This window comes from Myotis myotis, unplaced genomic scaffold (assembly GCF_014108235.1).
Source record: "Myotis myotis isolate mMyoMyo1 unplaced genomic scaffold, mMyoMyo1.p scaffold_m19_p_10, whole genome shotgun sequence".
Classification (NCBI taxonomy): domain Eukaryota; kingdom Metazoa; phylum Chordata; class Mammalia; order Chiroptera; family Vespertilionidae; genus Myotis; species Myotis myotis.
In genome coordinates this window covers 64106932-64124211 of record NW_023416314.1, presented here as the reverse complement: position 1 = coordinate 64124211, position 17280 = coordinate 64106932, and the positions used below count along the sequence as shown (strand labels likewise).

General features: G+C 46.7%; 1 protein-coding gene and 1 non-coding gene across 2 annotated transcripts; one reads left to right on the top strand and one right to left on the bottom strand.

Annotated features, from left to right (window-relative positions):
* Positions 1 to 127: 127 nt before the first annotated feature.
* On the bottom strand, positions 128 to 2492 carry LOC118664993 (macrophage-expressed gene 1 protein-like). Its single transcript, XM_036325784.1, has one exon. The coding sequence runs from the start codon at positions 2391 to 2393 to the stop codon at positions 150 to 152; it is 2244 nt and encodes a 747-aa protein (XP_036181677.1). The 5' UTR covers positions 2394 to 2492; the 3' UTR covers positions 128 to 149.
* Positions 2493 to 11530: 9038 nt separating this feature from the next.
* LOC118665597 lies at positions 11531 to 11650 on the top strand. Its single transcript, XR_004970696.1, has one exon. It is a non-coding gene; the product is annotated as a small nucleolar RNA SNORA40 (small nucleolar RNA).
* The last annotated feature ends 5630 nt before the right edge of the window (positions 11651 to 17280 follow it).

Sequence of the window (17280 nt, the reverse complement as noted above, 5' to 3'; positions counted from 1 at the left end):
CAGTTCTACATTGTACCTCCAGAAAGTGGGGCTGATTCTGTGGTCAGTATCTTACCATTTATCTAGGTGGTGGAAGGAACAGAGATGGGCTAAAGCCTTAATTAGTAACCAGGCACAGTCGTGTTTGTTTTTTTCTGTTGCCTGTGCATTCAGACAGAGCTGGGGACTGCAGTGGTTTCAGTGGCCCCGAAGGCAGTCTGTTCCCCGGTCAGGATGCTATCCTGTATTTTTCCATAGACCTTTTTCTTGTAGTACCTGAAGGCATAGCTTACCCCCAGAGCAACAGCCACCACACCCACTATGATCCCCAGGCAGGCGCCAACAATGGCCCCGACACTGGGCCCGGAGGCAGCCTGGCTCAAGAGGTTGGCCGGCAGAGACTGGTCATTGATGTTGGCCTGCTGCCAGTGGTCGCAGCCTTTCTGCCTCACCCAGACCTGCTGGCCACTGGAGTCCACCAGGACAGAGAGCCTCTGGGAGCAGCTGCTGTTGTTGAGCAAGAGAGGGCGGGGAAGAAATGGGGGCATGCGGATAGCTACCTGCTCCTGGTCCGAGAGGGTCCCAGCCCTGAGGCAATAGAGGATTTGGCACCCATCGCTGAGGTAAGCCTGGTGTTGGCTGTACCCTTCTGGACACTTCATGGGGTGGACTGTGGGACTGTCCTGGTAGAACATCTCCTGCAGGAACCCAGCGCTCTGGCCATTCATGAGGCCAGCCAAGGGGTTGCCCACCTGGCAGCTGAAGAAACCCCCAAAGGGAACTGCCTGGGCTGTCCCCAACTCTAAGTCGCTGCTGACACACACCCTGAGGTCGCCAAAGAGTGTCAGTGGGTAGAAGTAGGAGGGGCAGGTCTGGCCTCTAGTGAGCGGGTTTGGGTGGTTGGGGCTATAGAGGCCTCCAAAGAGGAAGCCTACAGCGGCGGGCAGGGAGGCCTGGGTGGGCGCGCACCAGGAGGCCGCCAGGCGCACCACGCTGCGCAGCTCCCGGAGGGTGCACACGGGCTGGCAGCAGGAGAAGAAGAGCCAGCACGTCTCGCACTGCTGCTGGCACACAGAGTGGGTCTTGCTTGATGTCTTCAGCTCGCTGTTCAGGACGCTGGCCGTGTAGTTGGCCGGGCAAGAGGCGTTGCCGGTAAGCGGGTTCGGGGTGCGATAGTTCTGGCAGAGGTCACCCGCGTCCTCTCCGGACACAGCCTCGCACTCCTGGAAGACGCCCCCGAAGCTGTAGTTGGCTGGGCCGCCGCCAGAGCAGGAGCCGTCCTCCACGTTGGCCTTGGGATTGAAGGCGGGCTCCCCGCGCCTCAGGCAGCCGGGGTGCGCGTTGACCTCGTAGTAGCGATAGATGGCGCTGCGCACGGCGGCCGCCACCCGGTGCACCGCGGGCGGGGGGAGCTCCGGCAGCGCCTCGGGCTCCAGCAGCGCGGGCAGGGGCAGGCCGGACCTGCTAATGGCCACCAGCCGGTTGCCGATGCCCCCCTGCCACGTCTGCATGGTGATGCCCGGGTAGAAGGGCAGCCCGCCGTGGCTGCGCGTCTTGGAGGCCACCAAGTTGCGCATGTAGTTCTGGATGAACTGGTTCTGCTCCTGCCAGGAGGCCGCGGCCCCGACGTTGACCGTGCGGTAAAACAAGGCGGAGGCGGCCAGTGTGATGTTGCTCTTCTCTCCGGCCTGATTGCCCACAAATTCCCGCTTTACCTGGTCCTCCTGCACCAAGGTAGCGCCGGCCTCCACGTGGGTGAGGACGTGCGTGCCGTACTTGAGCACAAGCATCTCCGCCAGGTACTGGGCCTCGCGGGTCTGGTTGTTCTCCAGGTGGTCGCTGAGGATCAGCAGATGCTGCAAAAAGTCAGGATGGAAGCCGGGGGCCTCCGAGGCCTTCACAGAGTAGATGTTGTGGCGGAGCTGCACTCTGGCCGTGACCGTCTCATACTCTAGGCTGTACTTCCTGACGTTCTGGAAGTCCACGGAGAACTTACCATTGAGGCTGGGGAGGAAGGAGAGCTCGGCGTTGATGGAGGCCGCCCAGGTGTCGGTGTAGCTGAGCCACTCGTCCATGAGCTCGGCGCGGGTCTCCACCACGCTCTCGCGCCGTGGCACCACGTACACTTGGTCTGGGATCAGGTACTCGCCGTCCTCCGTGGTGCGGCACTGGGAGTAGCTGCGCCCCAGCACCAGCCCCAGCTCCACGTTGCGCAGGTTGTCCCAGCCGCCTCCAGGCAGTGCTCCCAGCACCGACACATTCAGTGCCTGCTTGCAGCCTTGGATGGCGGAGACTTCCTGATTCCCCATGCTGCCCCGCCCGGCTGAGAGCAGGGCTAGCAGTGATGCCAGACACAGGGCCATGGCTGGAGGACAGCTTCGCCTTGGCAGTCCGCTGACCCTCAGCTTCTTCATGGTGTGGAGTCGCAGAGGGAAAGCCTTGGCCTGGGAGCTGAAATAGGCCCAGCCACCGGACAATGACTCTGTCCGCCTCAGGCCCCTCCCCAGTGAGCCGTTCCCTCCCCCCAGGCGCCTCTCTCTGAAGTCTCCAGGAAAGAATGTCAAGCGCATGCCTTATAAGGAGCACCAAGGAGTGAAACACAGCAGATTCCAGGCCTGGGAGATACGGACTGGTCTGGTGAAGAGCTCGCTGCTGCCCTAGGGGCCTGAGAATTCATCTACTAGTATATGAAGAAAATCAATCTTTGCCTATTGAACACCTGATATTTAATCATTGCTATTGCAAGTGTCAGGCGCAGACTGGGTGAGGAAGTGGCCTAGGGACCCAGCCTAGGCCTCTCCCCAGGTGGCCTACCTGCCTGTGGCACTGTGGCTGGGAAGTCACATGTCACATTCACTCCAGGCTGATTTCCTGGAATAGCAGCAGATACCACGAGCTCCTTCCTGGACTGTGGCAGGCTCGGGGGCAACTCTAAGAGATGAGATGTGCCAATGTTCCAGAGTACTGGGTGTGGACAGGCAGAACAGAGTTTCTAAAGGGGGGCTTAGCATATCCCCCAAACAGTCCAGGGCCCAGGAATTTTCCTCCTCCTTTTCCATCTGCTTGGAGCCCTCTAGAGACCCTCTTCCCCTGAGATTAGCCACTGCTCAAAATGAGACCCTGGGCTAAGTGCTTTATAATCTTACTAGAGGCCCAGTGCACGGGATTCGTGCATTGGTGGTGGGATCGGCCCGCTGTGGGAGGGCCACTCATCCCGGTCTGCTCAGCAGCTGTGGACCCGCCCTCGGAGCGGCTGCTCCCTGGTCCAGCATCTTTCGTGGAGCCAGAACACTCACCTCTCCAGGGGACCCCGTGGGGGCCGGGCCCAGGGACAATAGCACTGAGAGGTGTCGGAGTAGGCCTCAGTCCTGCTGCAGCCATGAACCTGCCTCCCAGCCTCCGGGGTCAGCTCTGCGAGCCGGGCTGCGGTGCTGCTCGGCCTGCAGGCTTCCAGAGGAGGCAGCAGGGAGTGAGGAGGAGGAGCCTGGGGCGAGGAGGCAATGATTGCAGCCCAGGTTCCTGCCCATCAGCCAGGGGTTCAAACCAGAGCAGCCACTCATCCCGGTTAGCTGAGCGGCACTCCCACTGTGGTAGCACACTGACCACCAGGGGGAAGCTCCTGCATTGAGCTTCTGCCCCCTGGTAGTCAGTGCGCATCATAGTGATGGTCATTCTGTTGCTTCGCTGTTAGGTTGCTGGGCTTTTATTATATAGGATATTAACTTCTCAGCAGTCTCTCACCACACATAAGGAAACTGAGGCCCAGACTCACAGTCAGGTACACGATGGAGCCAGCATTTGACTTCAGGTTCATCTGAGCCAAAAAACAGTTTGCATCCACTGATCTGAGCATGATGCCTCTTCTTCGTAGTCCGTGTCAGGGTCTTGATTTTTGTCCCTCCTGGAAAGGGCACATGGATCACTTAACTCAGTGGTGTTAGTCTGGGTGAGACCTGGTTATAGCAGTGAACTTGGAGCAGAAGTCTTTTGTACCCATCCAGAGGGAGAGGTGCCACCATCCAGAAAAGCAGGTGCTGGCCTTGACCTCTCAGGATCTGAATAGGAATCTGGGCTCCCTCATCATCAGCTGAGTTCTCCCAGTGCAGGGCCTTCTTCCGAGTCCCAGTTGCCTGGTCTGTTACAAGATGAGAACAATAGTAACACCTCCAGGCTCGAGCTGTTGGATGCAACATGCTCAGCAGAGTACCTGGCACCAAACAAGGTGTTCATTCAGTAAAGTGGGGTAAGTGAACTTGTCAAGGTCTGGATTTGCACCCAGATTTGAATCCAAAACCGCGTGCTCTTTCAACCACCACAGTTCCTTCCAACCTCTATTTTTACATTCTCTTTTTATAAAGTGTGATTTATTTATCATCAGGTAATTTGGGATAAAGAAGACTGCTAGAGAGAAGACTGTTTCCTGGGAAAACAGTAAAACTTATCTCTCCCCTCTTGGTGTATCTTCCTAGGACAGGGACAAGTTTTCATTCTGTTTTCCCACACCCTGCTCAGTCCACTAAGCTTGTGACTTAGGAACGGACATTTCATGACATTATAAATCCAAAGGAGTCTGAAAATCCATCAGGTTTGGTGGGGTAGGTTTGTGGGCATTTTATAGCAGTGGACACAAGAGAAGATAAACATTCTTTGACTGAGCAGTGGCTGGGCATTTGCTGACGTAGGTCAGATGCCAGCAGGGCGAGGGCAAGGAAAACTCTGTGAGGATGTCTGATCACCAGCCCTGGGCAGCATTTGTGCAGGCCCAGGATTAGGATGTGCCCAGCTTCACATCCCCCAGTTTTTCTGAGGCAGCGTAAGGAACACACAGGCAGGACAGCCTTGAGCAGATGCCAAGGCCTGGTGTGACCTTGGATAAGAAGTGTGACTTTCTACAAAACAGGAACCAATAGGGCTTTTTAAGTTGTTAACTTAAAAAAATTACAACAAATGCTTGTTATGAACAAAGTGGAAAGACTTCCCTTCCCCAGGTCCACTCCCCAGAGACAACCACTGTGTATATCCTTGCCTACCTGCTCCCGTGTGTGCACCCGGGCTCATAGTAGATACTGTTTTCTTTTACAAAAACGGTAGCAGACCATGCACACTTTTTTACCCATGGAGAAGCTGATTTCCAGAGGAAGTGATGTGCACAAGGTCACATGAAGGCAGATTGTAGCAGGACTGGATATGAGTCCCTGCCTTCCAGGCTCAGTCCATACCCCACCCTTGGGCTGTGCACATTTAATCGAGCACCATTAATGGACACACACACAATTACTCTGGCCCATAGGCAGGGAAATGACACAAACATTTAATAGCCTGCAACTAGCAGGCCCAGCCAATCAGAACTGACAGTGGCTGCAAACGACCTCCCTGAGGTTTCTGGCTAAATACTGGCCCTGCATGTAGGGATCTCATTTTATACCCTACATGTCTCCCAATGCATAACTGGGGAGAGAACACATGAATGAATGAATGACTGAGGAGGCAAAGTGGCCTTAATACCACAAAAAAAAGAAACTTCTTTCGATGGAATCACAACGTTATTAACTGCAGCATTATCTGTCCACATAGTTTTATAACAAGGACAAGGGATTAGTCATCAGACTGCCTGAAACAATCATGCTGCTGTGAAAAGGAAAGAGGCAGAGAGGGGGAGTTAGTTGGAGTTTGGCAGAACTGGTTTTAGGAGATACCTTTGCACTTAGTAGTTCTGTGTCCTTGGCTGAGAAACATCTGTGAATGTGAGGAGAAGGAGAGGAACAGAGAGAAATTTAACCAAGATCACATCTACTATATAAGGGGTCAGATAGGCTGAGAGGTCTGGGGGACTTCTAGTCCAGTGAGCTGACAGTTTAAGTCAGGGGCGGCCCAGGGGTCCTAAATTATGGCCTTTCTCACTCTGAATGCAAGTTGGTGAAGATTCTGGGTTGAACCTCTAAATCATTCCTCTTCCCTCTATGTACACCCCCACACCCACCCTGTCATGCACACTTACCAGTCGCTGACTAAGGAGCCTGTAGGCTCAAGAAGCTTCCAGTTTCCCCTCCCCTCCTTCCAAAGGCACCTGGGAATCCCTGCTTCCTGCGGCCTTCCTGCCTTTCCTGTGATGTGTTTCCTCAAGGATTTCTCCTGGCTCTGCCTTCCCTGGCCATGGAGACACATGTTCTCTGCCACGTAGCTTGGAGAAGACCCAGGGTCATCAAAGAGATGAGGAAAATGGAGAACAAAGAGGCCTTGCCCAGCATCATGGAATTAACCCATGTCCTCAAACTCACAGTTTATACCACGTTCTATCTTGTTTGGATGATTGCTGGGTTCCCCGCACAGGTGTCCGCGTCTCCCAAAGCACAGCTGGGATCCAGGCAGACACGAAGACGCAAAGCCTACAGTGGTTCACTGCTTTGTAGGGGATGAAAAAGAAATTCCTTCTATCCTTCTGAGTTCTTAACTGAGACCCCCTGTATAAAAAGAAACAGATTAACAAGAGAAAAACAGAAGCTAGAACAGATGTACATGGGAGATACCCAGGGAAAAATGAATAACTCAGAGGTGGCTTTAGAATCTAGTCTTAAGTACCATGTTATTAGGGAAAGGGATGGGGAGTGTGTAGACCTTGTAAGGGAGAATAAATGATTTTTTTAGGAAGATGAATGGGCCCTTAACAGGAGTGGGGGAAGTTTTTTCTGTCAAGGGCCATTTAGATATTTATAATGTTATTCTCAGGCCGTACAAAATCATCAACTTAAAAATTAGCCTGCTATATTTGGTCAAACATTTAATTAACTCACTCCCAATGCCTTGGCAAGGCCAGACCAATGATTTCTTGGGCCTTATAAGGTCCTTGGGCCAGATGTTCCCCACCCCTGCCTTAGAATAATAGATGGGATATGATTGTTTATGACAGTTTAACTGGTTGTGGGGCCGAGTTCTAGTTTCTTCTCATGTGTTAAGAGGCAATCTACCCTGGTTGATGAAACTTCCAGGGAGATGACTGGTGACAAGAAAGTTCCTTTTGGAGGGTCTGTCTTTAGACAGAGAAGGGAAGTTCAGAGAAATCTTCTCCATGCATTCGCTATTTTTCAAATGCCATTAGCTCAAAATAAGCAATATATCAAGGCAGCATATTTTGGGGTGGTGTGTGGGCCGCTCTATCCTTCAGCATATAGGGTTGGTTCTCAATAAAGCTCTTAAGAATAGAGGTTCTCGGGCTTCATTGAATAAGAGCTGTTGAAGATGCATTCTGAGAATCTATTTTGACGAAGTTCTGAGAACCAAATTACCTACACTCTGCAGAGCTTACTTGACATTAACATGACACTGCTATTCCATTGTCTTCTTCAGCAGAACCTTACTATTCTAGGAGATTCTTGCCTAGACAATGCCTTGATGACTCATCATAAAAATTTCCCAAAATATCTATCAACTCTTCAACAAAAGCATCAACAGACAGTTTGTGCCTGAAGGTGATGGGAACCCTTTGCCTACCTTGCTTTGCTGTTAACCTAAGAGAGTTGTGTTGTGATCTTTACCCCGTCTAATCAAGAGCCTCTCATCTCTCTAGTGAGGGACCTGCCTGAAACCAAGCATCCAGTTCTCAGTAAGTTCTAACTTTGCCTTTCCTCCTCCAAGACACTACCAAATCTCTGCTGAGATGGTGTTCTTTCTGTCTCATCAACAGGTTGTATTGATGAGTTTGGGGGAGCTGGCATTCCGCAGTCCCCAGGAGGTTCTGTGGCTTGGTTAAATTTGACAGCTACCGGATGAAATTAAATTCAAATTGCTAAACCTGACATTCAAGGTCCCAACCTTCTGACTGTTGTCTCACTTTCGAACCAGAGGGTCCATTTACTCTTCTTTTCACACGGTATAATTTAAACAAGCCCTATCTCTTGAATTTTTTTTGTGTGCCAATTATATGCTTTATTCAGGTTTTTCTCTCTGCTCAGCTGTCTACATGTCAGCATCTTTTTCTTACCCATTGTTGTAACCAGTCTTCAAGGACGGACGGTCCCCAATTAATCACCCCTCCAAGGATTCCTGCCCCTGTGAGGTCCCATTCCACAGGGAATTAAGTCTGCCCCTGGGGCTCACTTTAACCAATTCCATGTGGCAGATGTGAAACTGTGACAGTTCGGAGCCTACATCTTGCATCTCTGAGCTGACCAGATATTTGCTGGAGGGCCACATGTTAACCTTAGATAGTTGTGTTGTGATCTTTACCCGGTCTAATCAAGAGCCTCTCATCTCTCTAGTGAGGGACCTGCCTGAAACCAAGCATCCAGTTCTCAATGAGTTCTAACTTTGCCTTTCCTCCTCCAAGACACTACCAAATCTCTGCTGAGATGGTGTTCTCTCTGTCTCTTCAATAGGTTGTATTGGTAAGGAGACACCGTGAGACTTATTTGGAGAGACAGAGGGCCCAGCTCTGTCAGCATCCTAGCTTAACCCAGCCTTCATGCCATCTTTAGACAGGAAATGTAAGAGAACCGCCATAGACATCCTGCCCAACAGAGCTCCCTCCTGGCCAGCATCCCATGGAGCAGTCAAACCACAGAATAGTGAGGGATAAGAAATTGTTTTAAGCCACTAAGTTTTGTGGTGGCTTGTTATATAGCAATAGATGACCAAATACTCACTTTCAAGGCTTATCTCAAAAGCTACCACTTGATAAAGCTTCTTACTTGATCCCACTCAACTCCTTCCTCCACCCCACAGCTGGAAGTAGAAATCACCCAGTTCCCTGCTGAAGTCAAATGGAAGGCGTTCAACTTCCGAATGCAATCTTCCTCCTTTTTCTGGAACGCAACCTTTTCCAGAGCCAGCCAGCCTTTTTAGGTGAGACCAGAAATTTAGGAAAAAAAGTAAATTTTCACCATGGGTCAGAAGAATTTGATAGAGTCCACCCATCCCCCAGTAGATCAAGTGCATTGCCTATAGAGACAAAACCACTGTCCTGGGAGGAAATCATCACTTTAACCCAGTGGTTCCCAAACTTATTTGGCCTACCGCCCCCTTTCCAGAAAAGATATTACTCAGCGCCCCCTGGAAATTAATTTTTTTAAAAATTTTAATAGCAATTAAACAGAAAGATATATGTATTAATGTTTCTACCTTTTTCGTAAAATATAGTAAAGAAAGGTGTAAATTAGAAACATTGACGTTTGAAATTATGAAACTATTTATTGAACTCAGTATAGAAAGGTAATACAAAAAAAGCCACGAAAACAAATGCACCTGTGGCCATCACCGCCCCCCTGGATCGCTGAAGCGCCCACCAGAGGGCGGTAGCGCTCACTTTGGGAATCACTGCTTTAACCCCTTGAACTCACCAGGTTATGGTTTACCTGGTAGAAGCTGCGATATGGTGGAGGGGATATGGAGGTAGAACCACGGGGGCAGTGTAAGGGGGAAAAGTGAAGGAGGGGGATGCTTTTCACCTTCTTGGTTTATGGTGCAGACATTTAACCACAATTGTTCTTACCCCAGGTGTATACTTTCTTTCTGTTTTAAAAGCTGAGTGCCTATGTGGTGAGCAGATTTTATTCTGAACGCAGGGAGCACTCCTCTCTACGTTGGCATCACCTACCAGCAGAGGGCAGTGCAGACTGTAGTTGTTGCCTGCCCCAGCCACTTCCTTCTCCAGGCTTTTTTTTTTTTAAACATAAAACACTTCCTTTGATTATCTATTAAAATCCACAAGAAAAGTGAAAGGAATGTTATTAAGCCTTCATAAGCAACTATGAACATAATTGACTGTTTTCTTTAATTTCCTGCTCATATGCCCAGCTTAAGAGGCACTGGAGACAGCCAGCCAGCTTCTTCCAATGATCCATGAACACCTGCAAGCTAAGGATGTCAATTAGGGTGGGTGCTTCGGTTCCACACAGACACATCACCTTGTAGGCTGTTTTGTGAAACTGAATGACTCCACTCCCCTCCAATTGTGGTTAAAAAGACACATCTATAATAATAAAAGTGTAATATGCTAATTAGACCAGAAGTCCTTCTGGACGAAGCTGGGGCTGTGAGGGAAGCCTGGGTCCCGAGGGCCAGAGGGAAGCCGGTGCTGGCAGCTGGGGGAAAGAAGGCCTACTCTTGCACGAATTTTGTACATCGGGCCTCTAGTAACATAATAAAACTTACCGTTAGTAACCATTTTAAAGTGCACAGTTCAGTGGCATTAAGAATATTAACATCGTCGTGCCACCATTGCCACTATCCATTTCCAAAACATTTCATCTTGTACAACTGAAACTGTACACCCATTAAACAACACCTCCTCAGCTTCCCCTCCCTCCAGTGACTGGCCACCACCATTCTACTTCACTTAGCTCCTCCAGATATCTCAGATAAATGAGATCATACAGCGTTTGCCATTTTGTGTCTGGCTTATTTCACTTAGCATAATGTCGTCAAAGCTCATTCACTGTAGCATGAGTCAGAATTTCCTTCATTTTCTGATGACTCTTTTGCCTTTTGCACGCTATCGCACAAGACTCCTTCCCCTCGATTTGAACACCTCCTGGTATGTCATGTATTTGGAAGTGGGAGCATCAGGGTCTCCCTTCACCTCCTGTCTGTGCCAGCCACACATACGTGTTTACTGTACAGCCTGGTGCTCAGTACAAGGGGTCAACTGAGGATGGGGAAGGAGCAGGAAAACTGATTCACTCACTCACTGGGCAACTCTGTGGAGGGCATTCTAACTATCTATATAAAACCAGGACATTCTTCATATTCCCTCTCTAACTCAGTGTTTCCATGTATGGGAATCCATTTAAAGGAAATCATACAAGGAAGGAAAAAATCATATTCAGAACATTTAGAGTGGCATTAATGGTGAGGCACAGATCACATCTCACTCCAAGGAGTGTCCAGTCCTTGCCAGCAGGTCTTAATGGTAGAGGATCTGCAAGAGCATGTCACAGCTTGCTGTTTGTGCCATCATTGTTTGTGCCTTGCCTGTTGCATAACAATTAATAGATGATACCTGGCCTCTTCCTTAAATGACATTTATGGTCAGCATACCTAAGGGGTTGATATCGTCTTATTCACTTTTTAGCTGAGAATTTTAGCAAGCCTCTGAGTGTTGCATTGGGCACTGAAAAATGTAATACTCTTAAGTGATAATAATAGTAGTAAATGTAGCAAGTTTTTACCATGCACCAGGCAACTGAATGAGTTAGCACCATTAGCCCCATTTTACAGATGAGAGAACTGAGGCATAAGGAGATTAATGAACTCAGCCAGGATTGCACAGCTAGAGGAGGCAGTCAAGTTTTGAATCCAGCTAGATGAATACCAGAGACCCTGCTATCCTACATGTTCCTGATTCCTTAGGAGTCTCTATAGCAAATTGGGATATGATTGTAAATCATTTAAGAGGGCTAATGTAGGTGAGACTATTTGTAGCTTCTACTGTTTAATTATTACAGCCTTTAACCTATAAATCCCGTGGACACTCATTGTAGCATTCTTTCTCTTAAAGAAAAATTTGGGTAAAAATTCTTATATGGCTAATAAGTAGGAATTGGTTAAATTATAATATAGCTCCATGATGTCAACAGTAAGATAATCTTTCCTCATACAGGTGCTAAAAATAAAGCCTCTTTTGCAACCCAGAACTCATTGCTCAGTATGAGTTTTGATACATATAAGAAGGAACATGATAAAAAAAAAAAAGATAATCTTTCCTACTTTCCAGTTGCTTCTTTGAACAGCATGCCTAAGGGAGAGCAAGCCTGGTTGAACTTATGTTATTTCGGTAAAAAGCATCATTGCCCCTTTCCCAGCTCCCCAAGGGCTGCTTCCCTGAACACTCTTTCCTGAGGATGTCCTGCTTTCCAGCAGATTAAATACACCTGCCTTTAGCCCGTCTCACATCAAACTTGCTAACAGACTAGAACTTAATCATTTCCAACACAATGGCAATCATCTTGCAACATGTAAACATACCAAGTCAACACGTTATACATATAAACTTATACCATGTCATGTGGCAAAAATATTTCAATTAAAAAAAAGATAGTTTACAGACTTAAAAAAGAAAAAATTCACTCCAGCCCCCTTTTGTCTGGTTATAGTATTAGCTATAAGATTGGACTAAGAGGCAAACAAAACAAAACAGAAACAAGCTCATAGATACCAAGAACAAGCTGATGGTTGCCAGAGGAGAGGGAGTGAGGGGATGGGCATAAAAGGTGAAGGGGACCAAGAAGTACAAACTGCCGTTTATAAAGTAATTCACAGGGATATCATGTCTAGCATAGGGAATAGAGTCAATAATACTGTATGTGTACTATGGTGACAGATGGTTACTAGACTTATCAGGTGATCACTTTGTAAGGTATATAAATGTCTAATCATGTCTAATCACTAGGTTGTACACGTGGAACTAATGTAATATTGTATGGCAACTACAATTTAAAAATAAAAAATATAAAGGATAAAATATCTAAAAAGAGGCTTCCGACTCTTGTAAGATTTTCAGAAAGCTCTGAATATTGGAACTTCTACTACCAATCTTGCAGAAGAACCTAGAGCTCGGGTGTATTGACAGCTTCCCCCTGTGTAACTGGGAGAGCCTCCTCCCTATCATCTGTGAAGTGAAGGTTGCTTTGAGCTTAGCTAACTTAATATAGAAACAAGCAGTTGGCACCCAGCTGAAGGCTTCTGAGGTTTAGGTTGCTCCTCCTACACTTGCTTGGCTCAGTCCCAGCCCCATGCATGATAATAAAAGCACTGGATTTGGGTTTTGAAGCCCTGGCATTTGGCATTAGCTTTGACACTAAATTGAGGGCGAGGGTGATAATAGCGTATAACATTTACAGAGTGCTTACTATAGGCCAGATATAATATTAAATGTTTATTTGTGTTCATTATCTTTATTTAATGCCTGCAACACCAACACCTATTTTAAAAATAGTAAAACTGTGACCAGACAGTGTTGCTCAGTGGTTGAGCATTGACCTATGAAACAGGAGGTCATGGTTTGATTCCTGGTTAGGGCACATGCCCCAGTTGGGAGATTGAAACCCAGTGTGGGGCGTGCAGCAGGCATCCAATCAATGATTCTACCTCATCATTGATGATGTTTCTATCTCACTCTCACTCTCCCTTCCTCTCTGAAATAAATAAAAATATATTTGAATAGGAAAACTGGGGCACCAAGCACTCAAGCAAACTGCTTAAGGTCTCAGTTTATAAGTGAGTGGCAGAGCCTTGATTCAGCTCCAGGGGGCGCACTTGTGCTCACTGTGCTGCCTGGAAGACTTTGACATAGCCAGGCTGCAAATGAAAAGCTATTGTTTGACTTCACCACACTTCCAACCTGGAATGTATTATTTATATCAGTATTTCTCCCACAACTCTCCCCCTAACTTTGATCATATTAAAGAAGTAGATGCCAAAGCGGAATAATCATGAGGCATAGAATTGAATAAACCTGGGATTTCCTAGCCACACAAAAAAGAAGGATCTCTTATCCTTTGAGACAGCATGGAGGGACCTGGAGAGTATTATGCTAAGCGAAATAAGCCAGTCAGAGAAAGACAAGTATCACTCATATGTGGAATCTAATGAACACAATAAACTGATGAACAGAATAGATCCAGGGACATGGAAGCATGGAACAGACTGACGAATGTCAGAGGGAAGGGAGGGAGGGTGAGAAGAGATTAACCAAAGAATGTATATGCATATATATGTATCCCATGAACACAGACAATAGTGTGGTGAAGGCCTGGGGCAGGGGCAGGATTGGGTAGAAGGGGTCCATGGAGGAAAAAAGAGGGCATCTGTAATATTTTCAACAATGAAGGTAAATTTGGGTGAGTCTCTAGGGACCCAGACTCAAACGGGAGAAGCTGGACTGTCTGGCTTCGGTTGGAACTTGAAGGCAGCTTTCTCTCCGAGGTTTGCAGTGGTTGCTGGGACTCTGTGAGGCAGAGCCCCTAGGGACGGAACTGAGAGCAGCCATAACTGCTCGCTCAGCCCGCCCTGTAGATCCCCGGGGACCTGCCCCGCCCAAGCCCTGCACAGAGCCATTTGCCGGATAGCCTCAGGCAAACGCTAGATTAGCACCGTCCTAGAGATCCAGCACAGAAGTTCTCCCACTGCAGACACAGCTGACTCTCATAGCCAGTTGGCGTGGAGGTCAAATCACCCCCAGTATTGCCGACAACAATCAAGGCTTAACTACAACAAGACTGCACACAAAGACCACAAGGGGGTGCACCAAGAAAGCATAAAAAATGCGGAGACATGCCGAAACCGGTTTGGCTCAGTGGATAGAGCGTCGGCCTGCGGACTGAAGGGTCCCAGGTTCGATACCGGTCAAGGGCATGTACCTGGGTTGCGGGCATATCCCCAGTTGGAGATGTGCAGGAGGCGGCTGATCGATGTTTCTCTCTCATTGATGTTTCTAACTTTCTATCTCTCTCCCTTCCTCTCTGTAAAAAATCAATAAAATATATTAAAAAAAAATGCGGAGACAAAGAAACATGACAGAAATGGAGGATATAGAGCTAAAAACTGCAATTTTAAGGTCTTTCAATAATTTTCTAGAAACTGCCGATAAAAGTAGTGAGATCCTCAAGAAATCTAATGAGACCCTTGATGTTGTGATAAAGAACCAACTAGAAATTAAGCATACACTGACTGAAATAAAGAATATTATTCAGACACCCAACAGCAGACCTGAGCAGCGCAAGAATCAAGTCAAAGATTCGAAATGCAAAGAAGCAAAAACACCCAACTGGAAAAGCAAAATGAAAAAAGAATACGAAGATAGTGTAAGGAGCCTCTGGGACAGCTTCAAGCGTACCAACATCAGAATTATAGGGGTGCCAGAAGGTGAGAGAGAGCAAGATATTGAAAACCTTTTTGAAGAAATAATGACAGAAAACTTCCCCCACCTGGTGAAAGAAATAGACTTACAGGTCCAGGAAGCGCAGAGAACCCCAAACAAAAGGAATCCAAAGAGGACCACACCAAGACACATCATAATTAAAATGCCAAGAGCAAAAGACAAAGAGAGAATCTTAAAAGCAGCAAGAGAAAGAAACTCAGTTACCTACAAGGGAATACCCATACAACTGTCAGCTGATTTCTCAACAGAAACTTTGCAGGACAGAAGGGAATGGCAAGAAATATTCAAAGTGATTAATACCAAGAACCTACAACCAAGATTACTTTATCCAGCAAAGCTATCATTCAGAACTGAAGGTCGGATAAAGAGCTTCACAGATAAGGAAAAGCTAAAGGAGTTCATCACCACCAAACCAGGATTATATGAAATGCTGAAAGGTATCCTTTAAGAAGAGGAAGAAGAAGAAAAAGGTAAAGATACAAATTATGAACAACAAATATGCATCTATTAACAAGTGAATCTAAGAATCAAGTGAATAAATAATCTGGTGATCATAATAGAATCAGGGACATAGAAAGGGAATGGACTGACTATTCTTGGGGGGAAAGGGGTGTGTGAGATGCGGGAAGAGCCTGGACAAAAATCGTGCACCTATGGATGAGGACAGTGGGTGGGGAGTGAGGGCAGAGGGTGGGGCGGGAACTGGGAGGAGGGGAGTTATGGGGGGAAAAAAGAGGGACAAATGTAATAATCTGAACAATAAAGATTTAATTAAAAAAACCAAACAAACAAAAAACAATGAAGGTAAATTTAAAAAATATTACCTGCCTCCTCCGTACTTATGAGAATTAAATTAGATAATGTAAATTCAGTGCCTAGCATAGTGGTTGGCATATGCGAAATGGCTATTAAGTAATCATAATTGTTACTAAGGCAGTAACCTTCAATTACATGAAGTTCCATAGGGTGAAAATGAACAGTGATACTGTGTGGCACCAGACTGAGATGATAAAAGGAATCACAAAAGAGACTTACAGACAAGTCTTTTAAATAATAGAGCTACCTAGGACAGATTAGGTTGTCTTTGGGATGAGTTCCATGTGACTCAAACCATTTAAGCAGATACCACTTGGTGAACATGCTGTATGTACACAGACCCCAACCCCAGCAGTCCTTAGAGTCTATTTCGATTTATCCACAACCATAGGATGCTCTGTTGTCCTAACTCTCCCTATCCTTTGGGTTGCTACAGGTTTATGGTACCATTTTTCATATGCACCATAGAAACCCATTCAAGCTTCAGGTGCTGGTGGGCAGGTGACCTAATTTAAACACAGTCATAATTGGCCACAAGAGTTGATAGGAGTGACTGTTCTCTTATTGGAACCTGAGCTCATTCCTCTGTGATATTTGTGTCAAAGTTCAGATGGACATGTTTTCTATTAATATAGATTCCCCAGTGTTCCAAAGTGCATTTTTAGGAGTCTTTTTCCAATCTGTCCAGATGACAGATGACCTTGATCACTACACTAACACTTACCAAGTTTATTCTAAGAATCTAGAGGATTTACATGAGGTTCTTGGTTTGCAAGGCATTACAAACTGGCAGCAACATTTGCAGATTCAAGGTGAGAGCATGTTTGGGGCCATTTGTGGGAAAGAGATGAGTCTGGTGGGAGCACAGCCCTTGATAATCAAGGTGGTACTAGGCGGCTTTTGTGTGGCACGTATCTCAGTCAACCAATGACAGGGGTAAAGAAGTTTATACAAACTTATTAACTTGTGGGTATGGTGTAGGTCTTTGGATGAGGTCAAGGTCAAAGATTATAAGAAGCACAGGTATGTAATACATGCTATATAATGCAGAGAAGAAGAAAACTTCTGACTAAATCTAAGGCCAGGGCCAAGGCCAGGGAAATCTCTCAAAAAATCTTTGAAAACTATTTTTTAATAGGACACTGATGATTTCTTATAAGATTGATGATCACTTACATATGTTTACTTTACATATGTTTGTTGCCCATTGATATTCTTCTTATGAATTAACTGTCATTGCCTTTGCCAGACACTGCTTTAGGTTGTTTATCTTTTGTGCACTAGTTTTTTTTTAATATTTATTTTTTATTGCAATACGAGTCACACACCATAAACTTCACCTTTTTAAAGTGCACAATTTAGTGCTTTTAAGTATTTGTAAAGTTTGTCATGTGTGGTCACAAAAGTTTCTGATCAGTTAGCTTAGTGGCCAACCAAGTGATTTCCTTCAATGATAGGAACCATTAATCTCCCAGCTTTTGCTGAAGGGTTCTGTATTTGTGCTGGGGGCATGCTTTCAATGTGTAGGCAGGCAGTGCAATTCAGAGACATGGAAACATTGAACAGAATGTGGAATCTCAGAGGGAAGGCAGGGGAGGGTGGGAGGGTGGGAG

Bases quoted from the DNA above. Each gene is read 5' to 3' on its own strand.
- LOC118664993 (XM_036325784.1), bottom strand. From the start codon at position 2,393: ATGAAGAAGCTGAGGGTCAGCGGACTGCCAAGGCGAAGCTGTCCTCCA.